The sequence below is a fragment of the Notamacropus eugenii genome, chromosome 1 (assembly GCF_028372415.1).
Source record: "Notamacropus eugenii isolate mMacEug1 chromosome 1, mMacEug1.pri_v2, whole genome shotgun sequence".
In the NCBI taxonomy this organism is placed as follows: Eukaryota; Metazoa; Chordata; class Mammalia; order Diprotodontia; family Macropodidae; genus Notamacropus; species Notamacropus eugenii.
Window position 1 is genome coordinate 570,789,928 of NC_092872.1, and position 24,711 is coordinate 570,814,638.

Below are 24,711 nucleotides of genomic sequence, written 5' to 3' on the forward strand. Positions count from 1 at the left end.
GTAGAAAAAGGTAAATTACATCAAAGAAAGAGGAAGAAAAACATATGTTATACTAGAGGGAAAGAGGGAAGGGAGATGAGCACTATTTGAGATTGACTCTCATATGATTTGGTTCAAGGAGGCAACAACAAACTCAGTTAAGTATAGAAATCTAAGTTGCCCTATACATGTAGGAGGGGAAAGGGGAGGGGAAGTTAAAAGAGAGGGAAGATGTAATAAGGGAAAAGCAGAATAAAAGGGAAGGGGGACTAATATAAGGGAGGGAAGACTGAGGGAGGCAGTGGACAAACATTAAAAACCTGTTGTGGAGGGGAAGGGAGAAGGGAGAACTAAAAGCATAAATGGGGGAAATAGAATGGAAAGAAAGACACAGATAATAAATATAACTGTGAATGTAAATGGGATAAACTCTCCCATAAAATAGAGGCAGACAGCAGAATGGATTAAAAACCATAATCCAACAATATATTGTTTACAAAAAACATATTTGAAATAGGGGGATACACACAGGATAAAGATAAAAGGTTGGAATAGAATATATTATGCTTCAGCTGATGTAAAAAAAAGCATAGGTAGCAATTCTAATCTCAGACAAAGCAAAAGTAGAAAAAAGATCTAATCAAAAGAGATAAGGAAGGAAACTACATCCTGCTAAACACCACCAGAGACAATGAAACAATATCATTGCTAAACATATATGCACCAACTGGTATAATGTCCAGATTCTTAGAGGAGAAAATAAGGGAGTTACAGGAAGAAGTAGACAGTAAAACTATACTAGTGAGGGACCTCAGTCTACCTATCTCTGAACCTGATAAATCTAAACTCAAAAGAAACAAGAAAGAAGTTAAGGAGGTGAATAGAACTCTGTATTAAGGTAGATATGATAGATCTCTGGAGAAAACTGAATAGGGATAGAAAGGCATATATGTTTGAATTAGCAGTACATGGTACATACACAAAAATTGACCAGGTACTAGGGCATGGTAACCTCAAAATCCAATGCAGAAAGGCCAAGATAGGTAATGCATTCTTCTCAGATCATGATGCAAGAAAAATTATATATAATAAAAGGCCACAGAAAAATAGATAAAAAATTTATTGGAAATGAAATAATCTAATCCTAAAGAATGAATGGGTTAAACAACAAATCACAGAAACAATCAATAATTTCATTTGAGAGATTGACAATAATGAGACAACCTACCAAAACTTTTGGGATGCTGCAAAAGCAGTTCTTAGGGGAAGTTTAATATCATTGAATGCCAACATGAATAAAACAGAGAAAGAGGAGATCAATGCAGCTGAAAAAGCTGGAAAAAGAACAAATTGAAAATCCTGAAGTAAATACCAAATGAGAAATACTGAAACCAATGGAGGTATTAAGAAAATTGAAATTAAGAAAACTATTTAACTAATAAATAAAACTAAGAGCTGGTTTTATGAAAACAAACGAGAAAATTGATAAATCTCTGGGCAATTTTATTTAAGAAAATGAAGAAATACAAATTACCAATATCAAAAATGAAAAGCATGAACTTGTCTCCAATGAGGAGAAAATTAAAACAATAAATAGAAATTACTTTACCCAACTGTATGCCCATAAATATGACAGTCTAAGTGAGATGGTTGAATATTTAAAAAATATAAATTTCCCAGATTAACAAAAGAGGAAGTTAAATACTTAAATAACCCCATTTCAGAAAAAGAAATTGAACAAGTCATCAATGAACCCCCTAGGAAAACATCTCCAGAACCAGATGGATTTACAAGTGAATTCTATCAAACATTTAAAAAACACATAATTCCAATACTGTGTAGACTATTTGGGAAAATTGGCAGAGTCCTAACAAATTCTTTTTATGATAAAAATATGGTTCTGGTACCTAAATCAGGAAGAGCCAAAATAGAGAAAGAAAATTATAGACCAACATCTCTAATGAATATAGATGCCAAAATTTTAATTAAGATACTAGCCAAAAGAATACAGCATCTTTTCATGAGAAAAATACCTTACAATCAGGTAAGACTCATACCAGGAATGCATGACTGATTCAATATTTTGAAAACTATCAGCATTGTTGATCATATAAAAAACAAACCTCTCAGAAACCATATTATTATCTCAATAGATGCAGAAAATTCTTTTTGACAAAATACAGCACCCATTCCTGTTGAAAACACTGGAAAGTATAGGAATAAATGCAGTCTTCCTTAAAATAATAAGCAGTATCTACCTAAAACTATCAGCAAGCATTATATCCAATGGGCAGAAGCTAGATGCATTTCCAATAAGATCGGGGTGAAACAAGGACATCCATTATCATCATTGTTATTCAATGTGGTACTAGAAATGTTAGCTCCAGCAATAAGAGAAGAAAAAGAAATTGAAAGAATTAGAATAGGCAAAGAAGAAACTAAGTTATCATTCTTTGCAGATGATATGATGATATATTTAGAGAATCCCACAGAATCAAGCAAAAAGCTACTTGAAATTATAAAGAACTTTGGCAGAGTGGCTGGTTACAAACAAACTGAGATAAATCATCAGCATTTCTATATATTACTAACAAGACCCAAAAACAAGAGATGGAAAGAGAAATCCCATTTAAAGCAATCATAGAAAATATCTCCAAGTCTACCTGCCAAAATGAACCCATGGACTATATAAATACAATTAAAAAACACTTTTTGCACAAATAAAGTCAGATGTATGTAATTGGAAAAACATCAGTTGCTTGTGGATAGGCTGAGCTAATATAATAAAAATGAGAATTCCACCTAAATTAATTTACTTACTGAGTGCCATACCAATCAAACTGTCAAAAAAATTATTTTCTAGAGCTAGAAAAAATAATATCAAAATTCATCTGGGCAAACAAAAAGTCCAGAATATCAAGGCAATTAATAAAAATTTATGCTAGGGAAGGTGGTCTAGCCCTAGCAGATCTCAAATTGTATTATAAAGCAGCAATCATCAAAACCATTTGGTACTAGGAAATAGAGGGCTAGACCAGTGGAATAGGTTAGGTACTCAGGACACAGTTGTCAATGAATATAGCAGTATACTGTTTGATAAACCCAAGGACCCTAGTTTCTGGAATAAGAACTCACTGAAAACTGCTGGGAAAACTAGATAACTGTGGCAGAAACTGGGCATAGTCCAATACCTGACACCATACACAAGAATGAAGTCCAAATGGATACATGATCTAGGTATAAAGGCTGATACCACACACAAATTAAGGGAGCAAGGAATAGTGTATTTGTCAGATTTATGGAGAAATTTTTGACCAAACAAGAAATAGAGAACATTATGAAGTGCAAAACTGATCATTTTGATTACATCAAATTGAAAAGCTTTTTCACAAGCAAACTAAATGCAATCAATATTAGGAGGGAAGCAGAAAACTGGGAAATAATTTTTGCAACTAGTGTCTGTGATAAAAGATTCATTTCTAAAATACATAGTGATCTCTGTCAAATGTGCAATCATACAAAGTCATTCCCCAATTGGTAAATGGTTAAAGGATATGAACAGGCAGTTTTCAGAGGAAGAAATTATATTAAAAAATGCTCTAAATCACTACTAATTGGAGAAATGCAAATCAAAACAACTCTGAGGTACCACGTCACACCTATCAGATTGACTAACATGACAAAAGAAGAAGATGATAAATGTTGGGGAAGATGTGGGAAAGTTAGAACAATAATTCATTGTTGGTAGAGTTGTGAGCTGATCCAACCATTCTGGAGAGCAATTTGTAACTATGCCCAAAGGGCTACAAAAATGCACATACCCTTTGACCCAGCAATATTGCTTCTAAGACTGTATCCCAAAGTGATATAAAAATGAGAAAGGGTCCCACATATACAAAAATATTTATAGCAGCTCTCTCTGTGGTGGCCAAGAATTGGAAATCGAGGGGATACCCATCAATTAGGGAATGGTTAAACACGTTGTGGTATATGAATTTAATGAAATATTATTGTGCTATAAGAAAGGATGAACAGGAAGTTTTCAGAGAGGCCTGGAAGGACTGATATGAACTGATGTTGAGCGAAATGAGCAGAACCAGGAGGACGTTGTACACAGTAACAATCACAGTGTGTGAGGAATTTTTCTGGCAGACTTAGCCCTTCACAGCAATGCATGGACCTAAATCATTCCCAAAGGACTCGAGGCAAAATACCATTCACATCCAGAGAAAACACTATGGAATTAAATGCAGAATGAAGCAGAATATTTTCTCCTGTGTTTTGTTTTGTTTTGTTTTATCTCATAGTCTCTCCCATTCACTTTAATTCTTCTATGCAACATGACTAATGTGAAAATATTTTTAATATGTATATGTAGAACCCACATAAGATTGCATGACATCTCAGGGAGCACAGGGGGAAGTAGAGGGAGAAAATCTAAGACTGATAGAAGTGATTGTAGACAAATGAAAACAAATAAATTTAAAAAAGAAAAAAAAAAGATGTGAGGCCTTGCTCAGAGAAATCTGTTGCAATTTTTCCAGAGTTATAATTATTGTGAGCTTCCTTTCATCTTATTTCCCCCCTTTATCATTCTCTCTCTCTCCTTTCACCCTGTCCACCCTCAGAAGTGTTTTGCCTCTGAATACTGCCTCTCCCAATCTACCTTTCCTTCTTTTAGTCCCCCTTTCACTTACCTCTTTCATCTCTTCCTTTTTCTGTAGGGTAACATAGCTTTCTGTATGTAAGTGTGTATGTTATTCCCTCTTTGAGTCAATTCTAATGAGAGTAAGGTTCAAGCATTCTCTCTACCTCCCTCATGTTCCCTTCCACTGTAAAAGTTCTTTTGTGCTTCTTTTATGTGAGATAATTTACCTCATTCTACCTCTCACTTTCCCCTTCTCCTTGTGCATTCCTTTCTCACCTCTTAATTTGATTTTTTGAATATCATCCCATCATAGTCAACTCACACCCATGCCCTCTGTCTATGGATACTGCTTCTAACTGCCATTATAAATAATAAAGTTAATAGGAGGTACAAATTATTCATCTTCTTGAACAGCAATGTAAACAGTTTAATCTTATTGAATCCCTTATAATTTCTTTTTTCTATTTACTATTTTTTTTGCTTCTTTAGTCTTTCATTTGAAAATCAAAATTTTGATTTCAGCTCTGATCTTTTCATCGGAAATTTTTGAAAGTTGCCAATTTCATTGAATATCCATTTTTCCTTTGAATGATTAAAATCAGTATTGCTGGTAAAGTGATTTTTGGTTGTAATTCTACATCTTTTGCCCATTGGAATATCATGTTCCAAATCCTCTGATCCTTAATGTGTAGGAGTTGCTAAATATGTTATACTGACTGTGGCTCCATAATATTTGAATTGTTTCTTTCTGGCTACTCATAATATTTTCTCCTTTACCTGGGAGTGCTGGAATTTGGCAACAATATTCTCAGACAAATAAATGGCCATCCTGCCTTTGCTAGAAGCCCTACAGTTAAGTGGGAACTTACTATTACTTGAGACAGTCTATCCCACTTTTGGATAGCTCAGGTGTAAGAGGAAATCTGACTCTGAAACTTCAACCTATGATCTGTTAGGTTTTGACTTCTCATGAATTATTGATTTTTATAGGTACAAAGAATATGTAGTCTGACTTCACTGAAGAAATATATAATTTTTAAATAATATATTCATAATTATCTTTGCACTAGTAATTTAACAACAGGACCAATGTTTTGATGTCTTTAGCAAAACAAATTGTGTTTTATGTGAAATAAATGACTTCCATTCATATTTATCATTAATAAACTGTTTAGAGTCAATCATCAATAAACAGAAATAAATGACTACAAAGATAATTTCATTTATCTGTTATTAAAATAATTCAAAAACCATACAAGGTAAAAAAATGAATACAAATAGTGAAGTGGCTCAGGTAAATATTTATGATTTGCTGTTAAGTAAATCTAAATGTTTGCATACATGAGATTATTACTTTCATAAAGGTTCCTTTTCTATAATAATTGGGATAGTGTGAAAATGAAGATAAACCATCAAATTTAAAATGTTAAAGAAAAATAGTCTAAGGGTTCATTATAAGAATGTCATCATGCATATGGCATTCCTTTACTTCATACCTGAAGTCAGAACCTGTTCTCTTTCCATTTTCTGGAATTCCAGGATCAGGACACATATCAGACACTAAAGCAACACCCCCTTGAGTCACTGAAATAGAGAGAAACATTAATATTAATTGTAATGTCATAGAACTTTCAGGAAAATAACCAGATAGTAATGAAAATTAGTTAGGTGAGGCTAAGGAAGAAAATATACTATTATACAGTCATTGATTCAAATGCCTCTGTCTTAAAAAATAAATTACCAAAACTATTGTGAATTTATAATTAATATGCATGAAAAAATACATAGACAAACTATTCATAAGGATTTTGAAGTTTTTGTTGGTTTGTTTCCTTGTTTTTTTAAAATCTAATTTACTTGACAATGGGTTCCTAAAATTAAAACCAGTCCATTTATTAAAGTAAGAAAAGACTGTTGCCCTTAGAATAAAATCATAGAATTATAGAATTTGGTGCAAGGAGTTACCTTAGAGATTATTAATCCAACTGTTTCATTTTAATCATTAAGAAACTCAAATGACAATAAGTGAATTGACAACAGTCAGAAATCTAGCTCATAGAAGAGCCAAGGCTAGAAACCAAGTTTCTTGGCTCCCACCCATTGTACCTTCCATTGCATCTTTCACTCAAAATTACAAGGTGGATCTTAGAAACCTAAACTTATATAAAATGGAAAATTTCCTCCTTCTGCATGAGCAATTATTTAAAAAGATGGTAGCTGGAGAACTGTAATCCAAAAAAGGCTTGTAATAAAAATACTGTATATCATGTTATGATTTAAGTTTAATAAGTGCATCTTGTTAACATGTACACAGAGTACTACTACATATATATATATATATATATATATATATATATATATATATATGTCATAATACAATTCTCTGACTGTGAAATCACTCATTATACTAGTCCACATAAATTGCAGGTTAGTCTTTTATTTTATAGTAGTCCATTTGAAGTTCTTTGAAGGACATACTTTCTGAAGCTTTGTTTCTTTGACTAATATTTCCCTTTCAGTTACAAGGATTGTCAAAAGATATATTCCCTCATTTATATTCTGCACTACAGTCAAACCAGGCTACTCTCTAGTCCCTCAACTTATTCCATACTTTCTTAATTCCACATCTGTGCTTATACAATTCCCTACATCTGGAATGCCTTTTGACAATTGACATTCTAGCCATCATTCCACAGCTAAATGAAAATAAAATTCTTTCATTATAGATGCTGAAACAAAATTGCTGAAGAAAACTACAATCTGAAAATTCTCATGTTTATTAATGACTTCTTCTGAGGCCATCCAATTGCAAATAAAGGTGTTTCTTCTGTTCCAGTGACAAGCTTGAGACAAGCCTATGGAAAATATATCTTTTTTTTTTTACTCATATTTTGGGCCAGGACTGATCTCAAACTGTTCTGCTGATCTAGGCAAGAAATGGGAATGAAATGGAATACTTATAACTCAGTTAACATGCAATTAAAGGAAAATAAGTAGAGAAAAATAAATGAAAAGGGAAAATGACCAGGGAGGTGGAGCATTGGTTAGAGGCCTGGGCCTAGAGTCAGAAAGATCTGAATTAAAATCAAGCTTTAGATATTTACTAGCTGTATGAACTTAAACAAGTCACTTCACTTCTGTTTGCCTCAGCTTCCTCAACTATAAAATGAGAATAATAATAGCACCTGTATTGCAGGGTTCTTGTCAAAATCAAAAGGGATAATAAGTGAAAAGCTTTTAGCACAGGGTCTATCCCATCGTAGGCGACTTAAAAATGTCAGCTATTGTTGTTCTTCTTTCATCCGTTGTTTTCAGAGAAGCAATGACATCAAAGGGTGATGTCTTGATTTGTGTGTGAATTGGATTTAAGTGAGGCAGAATTGTACAAAATTATTATTACTATTAAAGGATGCTTAACTAAAAATAGCATATACAGAATATTCAGTAAAGATAAAGCATTGCTGCAGCTGGACAAAACTTCCCTTTCTCTTCCTTTGTTATAGTGGTACTTAGTAAGTATCAAGCTTGAGTAATCCCTTGACTTCTCATGTGGTAAGATTGTGTGTGAGTGTGTGTGTGTGTGTGTGTGTGTGTGTGTTTGTATAACAGTGACCAAAAAGCTGTTACCACAAAGGAGCCACAGTCCTGTGAACCAAACTCTCAAGGACTGGGCCAATTACATTTCAAGAATGGTATTATCTTTTAAAGGGTGGGAGAGTGGAAATGAGTTTAATCTTCGTGGAGTAGATTTGTATCCTGCCACAGTCTACGTTCTCTTCAGTAGTTCACAGTAAATCACATGTTCAGAGCACAAAATTTTTACCTCACAAAAGAAGGGTGTATTTGAGGGTACAAATTTGAGGTAATGGAGTGGGTTAGTGCTAAGTTAGAGTCATAAGATGTATGTCAGTATTAACAATCTGCTATTTAGTAGCTATAGGCATGAAATTTCATTGCAACTCTAGTTCCCTCATCTTTATATGCTAGTGCATCCCCATCCCTCTCCCCAAAAGTGCTGTGGCTTTAACAAAGGATGCTTAGGATAATGCAGCCATAACAAGTGTGGAAGGTTGGCATGACGATGAACAACATATACATATTAGGGGTGTAATAAATGGAGTTTGACACCTATAGGCCTTTTGAATCTTTCCCCCTCCTGCTTCCCAGATAGCACCTAATGCGATGTCTGACTTTCAAAGAGTCTATCCTCATTTCCCTTTCTTTTTCATCCCTTGGTGCTGAATATAATTGGGAAGAGTAGTTGAGACCCATTCATGTCAGCTCATAAAAATCTTTTCACAGCAAAAAAAAAAAAAAGTTAGCTTCCTCACAAGGAAAAAAAATATTTAGTTTAAAGGTTGTTACAGTGCAGAATGAATTAGGCAAGCCTGAGTGGATTATAGATGAGAGAAAGAAAGGATTCTGATAGATATTAGATGTAAAATATGGCTGATTTTCTGAAACAGGGATAAGCTTTCAAATGGGATAAGGTGGCACTGAGGATTCACAGTGACAAACAGGTTATGTACAATTGAGAGCTATAAACCCCAAATGACTATTCTACCAGAATCATGGGCAATTAATTTTTCTGAAAGCCAAAGCTGATGAAAAGAAAAATACTCATGGAAATCAATTTCACATATGCATGATTTCTAGTGCTCCAAGCAAATAGATGCTATAAATGAGGAATAAATGGTTATAGTTTTAATACATCTGAATTGTGTCTTACTGGTTTTCTTCTGACAGATCCTAGGAATGTAGTTAAATTAAAGCGAAAAAATAAATCTTACCAGTCCTTCACATGTCCCAACCCAATAATAATAAAAAAAAAACACTGGCTCTCAGATTTTATTTTTGTAATGATAATATTAATATCAGACAGAGATGTACCTTTTTCAAAATACATCTTTATTTTAAAGGCAACTAGTATGTTAATTTGAATAATTGGGCTTAAATGATATCATTTCATCAGAATTAACTTTTTTTTTTTAAAGAATCCACAGAGACCAATACTCTTCCTTTTAGACAAAATATTTGCAAAACACTTTTCAGACCTCTCTGACATAATTTTTCTTGATCATCATAACAAGTCTGAACTCATAGGTTCAGTATTGTTCCCATTTGGCCAATGAAGGAAATAAGTCACAAAATAGTCCTCTCTACAGCCCCATGTTACCTCTCCTCTTTATCATCCTGACTGCTAAGGAAGTGAGTATAGATATGCAGTGAAATGAAACCCATTTGGGAACAAATTCTGAAGACGGCATTCTGTTCTGTGCTGGGTAGAAACTGAGAGAAGAACAGAGCAGATTGAAGGGAAGAGGAAGTACAAAAGAGGTATGAGATAAAGTCCTGTGCTTAAGAAAATAAAAAATCTTTTGTGGGACCTGTATTATGCCTATGTAGTAATTTAATTAAAATATTTATTAAACATACTATATGCAAAACTTGATGACTTGGCAGCTTAAAAAATAAGGATAAAATGTACATGGTGTGGTAGTTAATAATCAATGTGAAAAAAGATCTGTTGGTTCAGGTGGACTGCAAGATTGACATGGCAGTCAAATAAGTTAGCAGGCTCTTATTTCAATAGTTTCTTTTTAATTGTAGTTTTGTCAGTGCTAATATTCTCCCTGTGGACTCAGATCATAATCTCATTATGGTTTAGTAGATAGTCTTCAGAAAATGTTGTAGAAAGTCATCACTCATTTGACCATCTTGGTAATGATTGTGGCCAATCTGGATTTATTTAGGCTTCTCTTTGAACAATGTCCATTACCAATGGAATCTAAGACAACATGAAAAGCAGCATGACATAGCAGAGACAGAAAATAACTTTATCTTATTCTCGAAGATTATGAATTGCAGAGGAGGTCACAACTTGCATTAATAGGGAGAATTTTTCATTCAAGAATTTTCTGTCAATAAATACATAGGTTACCTATGTCTAGTATTCAGAGAAGGGAAGTCAAGTTCTCATTATGTTCTTTCCTAGTTAGGTCACATCTAAAGTTTACATTCTACTCATTTTTATAACTATATTGAAAACTAATTCATGGCCATAGAGTGGCAACTGGTATACTCAAGGAACTAGAAATGATGCCAAATAATGATGGCTGAAGGAACTGGGCACATTTAACTTGGAGAAGATTAGTGGGGGTAGAGAAGACATATCTGTTTTCAAACATTTTGAAGGACTTTCATGAAGAAGATAATTTAGGTTCTGTTTTGTTTGAACCCAGAAGGCTGAAGGATAACCAGCAGGTAGAAGTTACAGGAAAGAAAATGTTCCTCTACAAAAGGAAAATCTCCCTAACAAGTGGAGTACACAATCTCTATAGAGAGCAAGGGTCTCAATCCAATTCTTCAGAGAGGTTGATAGAGCAGGAGTCAGAAATTTCTAGAGAGGATTTGTGCTTGGTAAATATCTTTAAGATTCCTTCCAGCTCTCAATCACAACATCCTATGACTAGCATCATAGAATCATATTCATTTCTGAGAGTCTATAAATGTCTGGGGTTATAGGAGAAGTAGAAGCCTATTAGGAACATTTCTAAAGTGTAGGCGTAATGCCTAAGAGACCTGGAATAGACTCTAGAGACTGATCTTTGTGAACTCAAATGTTCAAAGAGAGAAGAAATGCCGATGACTTGAAATTTTACAGTATATACTGAGGTTGAGTGCACAGTTTTCACCAAAGACCTGACTTTGAATATGAATATCAGATTTAGATAAGTAAATTGCCACCCTGGTATTTGCTTTAATGATTTATTAACCATTATTGCATATTTTGTTGTTAATTGAAATTGATGTTTAAAATTTTTCAGTTGATATTGTTAAGCTTAATTTTAATCAGCACCGATAATCATCTACAGAAATTTTGCCTTTATTTTTTTAAGTTGTCTAAGAATAAGAAATGCCTTATATGAACTGCATTTTCTTCTTAAAATTTTATCGGTTCATCATAATTCCTATTACAACCTAAAATCCATCATCAAATGCCCCTTCATTTATGATAATCATGTGAAATTAATGCTTCATATATATATATGTATATATATATGTATACACACACAAACACACACATATACAGATATATAATGATAGATTTGTTCCAAGACAACACCATGACACAGTATGCCTGATGCATAGGTTTTGATGTAAGGAAGACATGGATTTAAGTTACCCATCTACCCAATCCTGCTTGTGTAATCCTGGGGTAGTTACTCAGCTTCTCAGCATCCCAGTTAACTGTCCACGCCTATATGTTGCAATAAATTTGCTAGATATATTGCTAGAGGAAGTATCTCACAGAATCTCACTTTGACTATGAAATCAAAAGTCTAATCACCCCAACAAGGTATTTTTTTTTCTTTTTCGATATGTGGAAGGGTCAATGCTTCATCCCTAATGTGGAATGTTGTTGTTGTTGAATCATTTCAGTCATGTCCAAAGCTTCTTGACCCCATTTGGGATTTACTTGGCAAAGATATGGGAGTAGTTGACCATTTCCTTTTTCAGCTCATTTTATAGATGAGGAAATTGGGGCAAACAGGGCTAAGTGGCTTGCCCAAGATCACAAAGCTAATAAGTGTTTGAGGTTGGATTTGAACTCGGGTCTTCCTGACACCAGACCCTGTGCTTCAATCCCTAATACGGAGAGCATCGCTTAAATTTGAATATCTGAAACAAAACAAAACACTTTGTAAGATAATTTGATGCAGTGAAACACTCCTTTCTATCATCATATAAGGATTTACAGAAAATCCAACAATTTAGCTTTTTCAAAAAGATTGCCATCTTCTATCATTCCCATTCTTTTTTTTTTTTCAACTGCACAGTGTCAGCATTTCATAAAAAATGGTACATTTCCTGGTAATTTACAAAGCAAAAGGTTCATAGACCAAGTAAGGACCTTAAAGAACTAGCATTTATAACCTTCTACTTCCCATTTAATAGTACTATTCCCCTTTGTCACACATCTCTGACCTTGACAGTCTTCCAGTGCTATCTAGAAGTATACTCAATTCAATTTTTATGTGAGCTTTTGTTGTCATGAACAAAAGTATGTGATATGAAAAAGTACTGGATATAAGCAGTCAAATGTCCCTGAGCCCACATCTAAATAAAACAGTGAAGCATGTCAGATGAATCCTAAAAGTTAAGAAAAGAGAAAGAAATGAAAAGGAAATTAAAGAAGAGAAAGAAACAAAAGAACAAAAGAAAGAAAATCTCCATGGACCATCCCCATCAAGAAAAAATATAAATTATCAAAGACAAAGCTGGGGAAAACTTTGTGTTATTTAAACTGCACTTGAATTATCAATTAGCTACAGGACTCTTACGTAAGCTTGCAACTCTTTGGTAAACTTACCAATGAGGCAACCCACCACCCAACTCCCAGAAAAAAGCCAAGTACATAACATGTATGCAGTAAATGCGTGTGGATAGATTGGTCTTCATCTACCTGTAGCAATGCCAAGCATGATTATGAATATCAAGTTTGCTTGCTAAAAATCAGAAAAATGAATCCAATGAATGTGTGGCTACACATGGGAGGAGAGACCAGAGGGAAAAGTCCCTTGTTTCTTTTTCTTTGAATCAGTTATGGGCACAAGGCCATGGGACAGCTTGGTTATAACTTCAACAATCTTTTGTTACAGCGAAGTGGACAGTGTCTACAATATGGGAATGGAAACCAGGATTATGGAGATCTACCTAAGGCTGCCTATCCCTAATATTTTCTCTTATGAAACTGGTAAGAATGGGAAGTGAGGAACTCATTTAGCTAGCACACTTAGTTAACTGCAGGGTAGCCAAAAACTAAGGCAAAAATGTTACATAATGTAAATGTACAAAGAAAAAGTTAATCCAAAACTACTTTAACCCTTTCTTCTTTCCCCTTTGAAGGAACATAGTGCAGTGAGAAAACAATGAATTTTGTTTCAAAGGACAAATCTTCAACTGGCTCCAACAATTGTCTATGGAATAATGCATGACCTTAAACATCTTTGGGTCTCAGATTTCTCATCTGTAAAATGGGTGGAACTAGATGACTTTAGTCTCCTTTCCAGGTCTAAATCTATGATCCCATGATTCTGATCCTAGTGATTCAAATATTTCTAATAACAACAGTTGCCTGATGAAAGAATCATTTATGTCCTGAAGCTCCTAATTTGATTTATTCAAATCTGGTTTACATTTACCTTTACATTATGCAATTTTTCCTGTTTTATCAAGGCAGGATGCAAAAGAATAAAATATTGTTTTTGATTCTAAAAACCTAATATGTTAAAAACCTAACACTCCTCAAGGAGTCAAGTTATCTTCATCTGAAGCATTTCTCTAAAGATGGATTTCCTGAATACAAAGTAGGCCAGGGTATCTAAATCACTTGAGGAAGATAGGCTGATAAACTAAATTAGAGGGATTTCTTGGTACTCTTTTAATTAAAGATTGTACCTGAGTATGGCTGTTCTTTGGTTAATTTAATATTTATCAGGTCCAAACAATGTGCTGTGTTGTATAAAGCCTAAAAAAAGATTAGGAAAATCCTTTTTGAAAATGAGAGAATCTACTGTCTCAGAAGTGTTGCAATTCCTCAGATGCACATATAGTTTCTCTGAAAGAACTGCCTGAAGTCATTGAGGCCCCAGGATGATAAGATTACAATTTTATATCCGGAAAGGACCCCAGAAATTATTTAGTTCAAACTCCTTCATTTTTTTCAGAAGAGGAAACTAGGCCCAAAGAGGTTATAGAATATCTTCATACTTGGTTCCTCCAAGCTATTCCCACCACATTAATCCCACAAATACCCGTGAAATAGATATCCTTGAAGTACAAATTTGAACTGTTTTTCTCCCCAGCTCAAAAAGCTTCTGTGGTTCTCTATTTCACCTGGCTTAAAATATTAACTATTCTCTTTGGTATTGAAAGTCAAAGTCTAATCTAGCTTTCCAGAGAATGAATCACCTTATTCTTTCAAAGGTATTCTGTGTTCTAGCCAAACTGATATATTTTCCATTCACAAAACTATACATTCTATCATCCATCTTTCTGCTTTGTCTGATTGTCCCCATCTACCTCCCACTATTCCACACTGGAATATATTTTGTCCCTATTTGTCCCATTTCTTGGAATCCATTGCTCCTTCATCTCAAGCACTGCCTCCTTTCAGGCTATCCACGGAGACCTTTCCTTAATGCATCAACTTTTGAGTTATTTTGCCTCAGAATTTAATTTATTTATGCTTGTATCTACATTTCTATCCACTTATCTTTTTCCTCAAAATAAAATAAAAAAGGATCAGGGCATCTATCAATTGTATCTTTCAGACCCCTAGCTCAATAGGGTTCTTGGTGTACAAAGTATAATACATTCTATCAGAAGAGACCACATACAGAGAAGTACCTATGGATATATATTATCTCACAGAGAGAGAGAGAGAGATGAGGGCAGGGTGGTGGTTCATGTTTATACAAATTAGATAAAAGGGGATTAGGATGAGAAAGTACCTACAGTAGGGAAGATAAGGAAAGGCTTCATGCAGAAGATGGCACTTAGTCTGAGTCTTGGAGGAAAAATAGTAATTCTTTGACGCGAAGGTGAAGAGAGAGTGCATTCCAGCTACAGAGAAAAATCCATGAAAAATACAGAGGATGGAAATGGAAAGCCATGAATGAGGAATAGATCTAAGATGTGCTTGACTGCAATGAGTTTGTGAAAGATAGTAATTTGTAAGAAAGTTGAAAACACAGCTTGTAAAGGGCTTTAAAAGTCATGCATGTTCATATTTTATCCTAGAGGTGTCAAGGAGTTACTTTAGTTTCTTGAACAGGGGAAGGATATGCTTAATTACTCATTATTTAGTAAGCTTGCTATGTGCCAGGTATAAGAGGTAAGATCTGTGCCCAGTACAGGTCCTACTTGTACAAATAACTTTGGCAATTATGATTGCAGGAAGCTGAGGCTTGAGGCAAGGATAACAATTAGTTCTTTATTATTATCAAGGTGAAAAGTACTCCTAGGACCTGAATTAGAGTGGTAGCTACAATGGTAGAAAGAAGAGTTCAATACATGAGTAATGTTTAAATAGAAAATACAAGACTTGTCAGCTCCTTGTATATGTGGAGTGAGTAAGAATGAAATGAGAATGACAACTAGGTAAAAAAGATTTAAAATTTTATCATATCAGCTCCATAAGGGCACATATAGTTTTCCTTTTTATCTTTATCCAACAAATATCTGGTATAGTGTTTGACATATATAGTAGTACAAAATCAGTCCATCAACAAGTCGGTTAAATATTTATTAAGCACTTATAATATGTCAAACATTATATTAAGCCCTGAAGATACAAAAAGGCACAACTAGTCTCTGTCCTCAAGGAACTCATATTCTATTGGAAGAGACAATATATCAATAACTATGCACATAGAAGATATATACAGAGTAGAAGGAATGTTCTATATCAGGAAAAAGCACATACTAAATAAATCCTTATTAAATTTAATTGCCCAAAGAACCAATGGACTTCTCTCCACTTTTAATTGTTCTATAAATATTATGAACTATATATAATCTGCAGACCTTCTCTTTTTAGGACTACATACTTCCGAGGCCATAGAGAAGGAAAGTGGGATAAAAGATTGATATTTTAGGTTTATATGTGCAGTTAAAATACCTATTTTTCTCAAATGTATCACTAACTATGATTTGGGAAGTCACTATTTATGCTGGTTTTGTTTCATCTATAAAAAGAGGGGAATAACTAGACAATCTATACTGCTCCTTCCAGCTTAGAAGATATGTGATGTTGTGAGGAAAAACTTAGAAATTAAGTACCTTTCATTAGGCATCAAAAATGAAAACAATATGATAGGCAAAAAAGAGAAAATGTTCAAAATTCCCAGAAGAAGACAGCCCTTGATATTCTAGGGTAAAATCGTCATTAACATCTTTTGCATACTACGTCTTCTGAGTTTTTCTGAGAGCCTTCTTTATCACCATCAATCTCTTTGATCTCATAGTTCATAGACATACTGAATTTGATTTGTTCTGACAGCAAGAAAGATAGATATCTTAGGGTACTATGTTATCTTTGACAAATGTAGAATGACCAAGGCCAGGTTTAGGGCATTATTTCTTGTTGACCCAAGTCTAGTCTCTTGCGTGCTGAGACCTCTAAGTTCTGGACAACTTAACAATTCTGGAATACTAGCAACTTCATTATAATCAACAATCTTTGAGGAAGCCACTATCTAGCAAATGCAGCTACTGTCTAGCAAAAGCCTTCCATATGTAATGGAAGGCACAGCACTGATTATCTTCAAGTAATGAGGACAATATCTGGCTAAACTATAAGGTGTGCACATGTTATCTATTTATTTGTGTCTTTTCTAAAGCCAATAGGCTTATATCCTCAGGAACAAGAAAGTGAGCAAACAGTGCAGTCATGATAAAGTGCAGATGTGAGCACATCACAAAGTTGTGTTGAAAAAGCATATTTTTGTTTGTTTCTGTTTTCAAGGGGAGGGAGGGATTGGGATTGGGTTGTGAGGGATAACTTATACTGTCAGATTCTTAGGATATTGTAGCTTTGATACATGAAACCTCTGCCACATTGAAGAACAAAGAAGGTTTCTTTCCAATTGTGGTGTCTAAGTGACATCTAAATTGTATGTTAAAATGAAAGATACTGTACCTAACCAAACGAAATCAAGATGAATGAATATAATATAATTATACTGTGTATAATTTATTGTTATCCATAAATAAATCACAATTGTTGCTATTTAACAAACTTTATTTAGCATTAAGATCATCACTGTTTTATAGCTTCATTAATTTATCATTCTTATGAATTTCAATGATGATTTCCTAGATCATCTTTATGAATATTCAAAGAGTGTAGTAAACCACATGGTAGTTTACTACCATGTAGAATTCAGATTATCAGCCACAAAAGAGAGTTGAGGGAAAAAAAGTTTCCCCTGTGAACCATAACTTTGCATTTCAAGGTGGCAGAGATTTAAATAAACACTTCAGTACAACTGTAATGGAAAAAAAAAATTAATCCCAAAATAAATGGCCAATTTGTTATTTAAAAAAGGGGAAAATAAGCTACATCACTCTTTAATTTCATTTTAGAGTTGTTTAAATTTCCTTTACTCTTCCAAATATATTTGTTACTGTGAGATCATGCACCAGAGTTATAGAAACTTTCCTTGTGACATTATACACATTTCAAATGAAGGTTTCTTTGAAAGTACATCACTGGACTGAAAACAAAATAATTTTAAAAAGGAAAAGAAAAAGATGATATAGCAGATAAAAAAAGAAAGTACATCACTGGAAAATTATTAAGGGGAGGAAAAGATGACTTAATTGGTATCTAAAAGCACAGAATATAGGCAAATTATCAAAATTTTTCAAATTTTACAACTTAAATCAAATTTATTAAGTCTCTGTTCTGTATAAAGTTCATAATAATCCCTTGCCTCTCTTGGACTTCAAGTTTCCAAGCCAGATATTCTCTTGAAGTTGAAGAGAAGAAAAACACCATCATTGTTAAATAGCGAAGTCCTAAGAAACCTTTACCTAGGTTTTGCCTTTCAGATACAAACTCTTCTATGAAGTCTTCTTGGATCTCTCAACTTCTAAAGCGTCCTCACTTCCTAAACTGCCTTGTATTTATTTTGTATTATTTGTCATATATGTAGAGATGTACATACTAACTCTTTTGGTAGAATACATGTTCCTTAAGAGCCAGCACTGTTTTTACTTTGATTCCATATTCTCAGGTAGCTACTGTAATAGCTGGCGCCTAGTAAGCAAACGCAAAATGCTTATTGACTGATTCATCAGTGCTGGAGATTCAAAAACAAAAAGGAAGAATGACATAGAACGTCAAAATCAGATGAAAATACTGCTTCTAGTCCAGAAGTTCCCAAAATTATTTGGCCTACTGTTTCTCTCTTTTTTTTTTATTTTACATATTTATCTTTCAAGGGCCAACCCATATTCAGAAAACTTAAATATAATTCCAGCAGCATACTCCAACAAAAGCACCAACGGTCTCGTAATGTGCTCTCACATTCAGATACTCACTTGGATCATCCCTGTTCTTTGATTTTTTTTTTTTTAAGCCTTTAATGGTACACATCTTTCTTATCTGCAATGTAATCTCCAATCTCTTGTGGACACATTAACTTTTCAGCATCTGTGTCAGGAATTTCAAACTCAAATTCATCTTCCATGGCCATTATAATTTCTACTTGATCCAAACTATCCAAGCCCAGGTCTTTGATGAAGTGGGAAGATTCTGAAAGCTTTTCTGGATCAATCTTATCATATTATTTCAACACATGGAGGACATGGTCTCTAATGCTCTCCAGTGTCAGAGAAGGCAAGTCACTATATTGGCTGTTCAACTGTAGGATTATCTTTGAATCCTGCATGTTCAGGGGCAGAGACCGCCTCTGCCATTCTCCTCCTCCCCCCCACCGCCGCACACCAGACCGAGCCAAGCTGCTGGACCAGGTCGAGGGCGGTGGGCCCGGGCAGGTGGCAGACACAGACGGGTCGCCATGACTACTACTGTTTTTCTTTAAAAAAGACATTTACACACACACACACACACGTGCATATATACATACCTATACACATATATGTATACATACATTTAGCACAGGTGTGTTAAAGAAAGTAGATCTTTCTTTAAAGAAAGTAGATCTACTTTCTTTAACCCTTTAAAACTTTATTGCAATTTGTGTCATTAAAATGTTTTTAAACATATATTTTTAAATGACGCATCTTAAATGTAATCATTTATTGCAAATTTGTAAAGTACTTTCCTGCGTTGAAATTTTGATGACACAATATTGCATCAGGTAACCATATAGTATTATAATGTAAGCAAGTCATTATGCACACATATTTCTGCCAGTGCACACTGGACTTTGGGACATGCTGGCCTACAACAGTTGCTTGTTGAGACCTGTAGGTGAACTTGGCCACTGATAGATTATAATTTGCATTTCATATGTTTATTTGGGAAATAATGTAATCAATATGACTTTAACTCTATTCCACAACAGATGAAATATGTATGAATGCCTTTTCAAAGTTTTTCTTGTTTTCTCCTCTTTCCTTTTGCTTCCACTGCTAGATTATTTTTAATCAATGCCCCCCTATTGTACGGGAAGATACCATGGGCCCATGGAGCCTTCAATACACTGAGGGCAGTATCTCCTCCAACTCTAATTATAATTCCAGAGCTTAAGAAATCCACCAGCTCAACCTCTCTGATGATTTCAATAGCAGAAGTTATGCTTGAGTTGAATTGTATCACAATTATTTAATTTTTTTAAGAAAAAGTAACAGAATTTATAGATCCCATTAAGTAACGTCCATCAAGATATGCCACTAAGGAGATTTCACACTTGTTCAAAAAGGCTTCTGCTGTTCAAAACATACACAAAAAACCTCTTTTGTTAGTACCTACAAAGTCAATATGCAGGTCAAAGAAAACACTCTTTAAATACTATTGCTTTATAGTTACATTTTGCTTCTGGCTGAAAACTTTCTCAGCTTGTCTTTCTTATTTCTTAGGCTTGACTCTGAATTACTTTTGCTTCTTCCAAAATCCAAGCACCTCATTCAAAAATATATAGATTTACCCTGATTAAGATATGACAAAGGATATTCTGCAACCTCTGAAGATAGTTGTCTCCTAAGATGACTAAATTGAAGGAAAAACACTCAAAAGATCAAGAGACAACGAAGAAGAATTTTTTGCAAACCTAAAAATACCATATTGGGAGGATCTCTTGCATCAGTCTTAGGAGAGAATATGAAAAAAATTAATTCAGAATGGGCAGACATAGAAAAATTATGATCTGAACTTTTTGTTTAAAGATGCACCCTCACTGATAAGATCACAAATCCATTTGAGTATACAGCCATACTTTGAAGAATCTCTAAGTTCATTGCTGTCGGTACTTACTATAATGGTATTAATCATGAGATAATCAATTAAAGTAAGGAGGGGGCAAAATATTCATCAGTTGAGAGTGTATCCATATCCATGAAATCACAGATAATGGAAATTTTGAGAAAACTAAAATGTCACATACATCACTACAATTTATTTTTAAAGTTGTAAATATGAAAAGTGCACTTTCTCTTTAAAGCCCATTTCTGTGCTTATACATTCTCTCTCATTCCCTCATTCTTGAAGATAGCAACCATAATAATTCCTTACAACTAATATTTAGTCTGCCTCTATTGATTCCATTCTTGCTGATTACTAACCCTCCAAGCTCTGACTTGTCTTTAAAAATCCCTAGTTTGGCCCTGCCATGTCCTCAAGCTATCATCCTATATAGCTCTTCCTTTCATAGTCAATTTTTGAGGGTAGGTGATGTCTACCTTTACTGCTGCTACTCCCTCTTCTCCCACTTCTCAATCTGTTGTCATCTGGTTTCCGACACTACCATTCAACTGAAAATATTCTGTCTAATCAGTAGGAATCCCTTATATACCAAATGACTTTTATCTAGTTCCTGTAATTCTTGACTTCTTTTCAACATTTGTCATTGTGACTCCTCTATTATCACTCACTTTTAGCTTTTCTGAATACTCTTTCTTGCCTATGCTCTTATCCACTGAACTGCTCCTTTTCTATGTCCCCTGGTGGCTTATCATCAATGTTCCACTTCATTATGGCAAATGCACCCAAAGGCTCTACCGTGGATTTTGTTCTACTCTCTCTTCTCTTCTCCTCTTCTTTTCTCTCTTCTCCTCTCTTTCTAATATCTCATCTGCTTTCCAGGTTTCAACTATCATCTCTATGCACATGACTCCTGTTCTATTCTGCATATCCAGGCCTCATCTCTCTTATGCAAGGGTGACTATTTACATCATGTTATTTATGCAGTAGAACACTTTTCACATGGTGTTTTTAGATTTTCAGAATTATACATGTATATATAATATATTGTTTCATAAGTTCTCAAAAAAGCAAAAGTTCATGAATACAATATTATTGATGTCATTATTCCCATTTCATAGACAATGTCTAAAGGCTCAAGGCCATATACAGGTAAAAAATAGAATAACCAGAATTCAAATTCAGATTTTTCTGATTACAAGTCCATAGCATTTCTACATATAAGTTAGAAGAATGACATAAGATGCATTTTGAGGAGCAAGCTCACCACTGTGCTAATGTACTCATTTGTCAAAGTCTTACCCAATGTAGGGTTTAAGAACATTTCAAAGAATATTGATCAGAAGATTCATCTATCTTTATTAATATTTGAGTACACAACAGTCAAGGAACCATTAAATGTCTCTTTGCATTTATAGGTGTTAACTGAGCCTAAGTGGGTCTTTAAGCTTTTGCAGTTTACTGTATTTGAAGCTCTTTGAGAGCTAACCAAAAAAAAAAAAATAAAAAGGCTATCTCTGGCTATATCTAGATACATAAATTGATTAACTTAGCTAGTGACCTAAATATTAACATCTCTTCCTAAAGACTGGACGGCATTACTGTCATGCATGTGTTTCATTTTATGTATATATATATATATATATATATATATATATATATATAGAGAGAGAGAGAGAGAGAGAGAGAGAGAGAGAGAGAGAGAGAGAGAAATTATATATAAATTATGAATGTACATATGTGCATCCAGTTATCTATCTATATCAAATAAGTGGTCAAGTATACTTGTGACACTATAGAGTTTACTGTCAACTCACTAAGCCATAAGGCCAAGCAACGAAGCCATTGTCAGAACTGTTTTTGAATACGTATGAATGCTTTCCCATATTGATAATTCAACATCATGAGAAAACACTGGAAATGACAATGCTTAGTGTATACATTTAGGAAGATTAATGTAAGATATAAAGTCAAGTTTTTACTAGATATTAATGATAAGAAATCCTAAAAATCTTCAAATGACACATAAAGAAACAGCTTATTAAAGATGAACAACTCCAACCATTTTTTATCCCTTCAAATTATGAAAGGCAAGATTAGACTGACAAAAGGCTAAAGTTATTCTGTTCTGAGCAGAGCTTATAGTCAATCTGTAAGCTCAATGTGCCAGCCTATGTGCTAAGCACTGTCATTCAAAGGAAAGCAAAAATAGCTCCTGCCCATACCTCTACACTATCTATAACCTGTTCTTTGAGGTCTAAGCTGGTTAAATTCAGAGTTCTTTTCATCAGAAACTGAGTGAAGAAGTGGAATTTTTGAGGGCAGGGAAGGGAAGAATGCATGGATGAATCTACCAAAGTATATACTAATTGTATCCTGCATCAGTCAGTAGGATAGTCACACTGATAAAATCATGAATCTTTTACAGTTTTGAAAAAAAGGAGATGGAGAAGGAGAAAGGGTTGAATCCTTTTAAATTTGAGGAAAAATAAGATAAAGTTAACTTTAAGGAAAAAAGAAGACAGTGATTACATGGCTTAATTGTAGGAAAAAGGAGAAAAATAGGGTGAACAGCCTTTAATTTTCAGTTTTAAAAATCTGCAAAATATTCCTCTTAAACCAGAATTATCATAAATAGTATTATTTTATATTCAGATCAAATGGATTGGCACTATGGCCAAAACCATATTAAGATGTGTTACCAGAAATACTTTTTCAAAGTCAAAAGCAAAAGAAGTGGGGGATAAAGTATAATTAACATGGTATTTTTATCCTTCCTTTACACATGTTCACTTTATGTATTGTAATGCATCTATATGTGTCCATTTCTTATCTCCCACACTAGATTAAAAATTCTTTGAAAGCAATGACTGCATCTTGAGCACTTTTGTATCAACACCAATGATTCATAAAGCAGCTCAATAACCACTTGTTAAATGGATCAATGAATGAATAGGCAGCATTAGAAAGTGAATCTAGAATTACAAAACACTTTTCACACAAATAAAGTCAGATCTGAAAATAAATCTAGAAAACGAATTTTAACTACAGGTCTATAAAAAGATTAAATACTTTTGCTGAGAAAGGAAAGAAATAATAACTTTAGGAGCTCCAGGTTCATCCATATGGAAGGGGTAAGAGACATATATTGCTCTGGTCATCTCTTACTCCTTGTTTTGTCATGTCAACTAGGAAATCAATTTACCACCCCTCCTCCACCACCACTCGCAAAACAACAACAACACTACTTCTATTTGGTTTTGGTTGCTGAAGTCATCAAGCCAAGCACTAGAATACTTCCAATTCAATGAAAATACTTATTATTAGGTCCAAGGGCATAGTGGAGTTAAGTAAAATAAGTTTATATATAAAAACAATATTGTTATAAAAACAACTTAGAGTGATTAGGTCATTCTGACTATTATAAATACCCAAATTAACTACAAAGGATATGTGAAGGAAGATGTTATCAGCGTCCAGAGAAAGAACTCATAATAGGAGCATCTCCGGATTGATTTGACATATACACATACACACACGTATAAACATACATGTTTGTGTCTAATAATAGACATCTCTAGGGCAGGGGGGAAGGGAAGAAAAAAGAAAAAAGTTACATGATAACTTCATTATGTATTTAAAAGGAATAGTAAGTCTTACATAATAGATCTGCAGCTTTATGTATAATCATTTTTTCTATTCCACTATGTTAAGGAAAAGTTATTCCTTAAGTTCAGAATAAAATAAAATAATTCAAAAAGAAAAGAAACAAAGTATAGAATTCAGGACTGGACAAAATTCTGTAACATAAAATTTCTGAGTTCCAAGGAAGCTTAAAGAAATAAAACACAGTTTTTCAGGACTGGGAAACAACCTAAGACCATAAAACATAATTTAAGGACTAGAGACAACCTTGAGAGATTATCTTATCCAGACCCTTTACTGTGGTATGGAAACTGACGAGCAGAGATGTCATACTAAATTAGTTAACTACCATCACTTATTTAGGACATTCTAATTATGTGTTTTTCTCTACTTGTGGTTACAGGGTTGTAGGCACAGTCTTCTTGATGACTCTCCTTGCTCCCCCACACCCATATGCTTTAACTTGGTATATTTCTTGCTTTTA

The 24,711-nt window shown here is 34.0% G+C and overlaps 1 protein-coding gene across 1 annotated transcript in view; it reads right to left on the reverse strand.

Moving 5' to 3' along the window:
- CSMD1 (CUB and Sushi multiple domains 1) overlaps window positions 1–24,711 on the reverse strand; it is a 2,598,423-nt gene that overhangs the window by 926,379 nt on the left and 1,647,333 nt on the right. Inside the window, exon 8 of the mRNA XM_072634370.1 lies at window positions 6,124–6,211. Coding sequence (XP_072490471.1) covers window positions 6,124–6,211 — 88 coding nt within the window. The remainder of the gene's footprint in view (window positions 1–6,123; window positions 6,212–24,711) is intronic.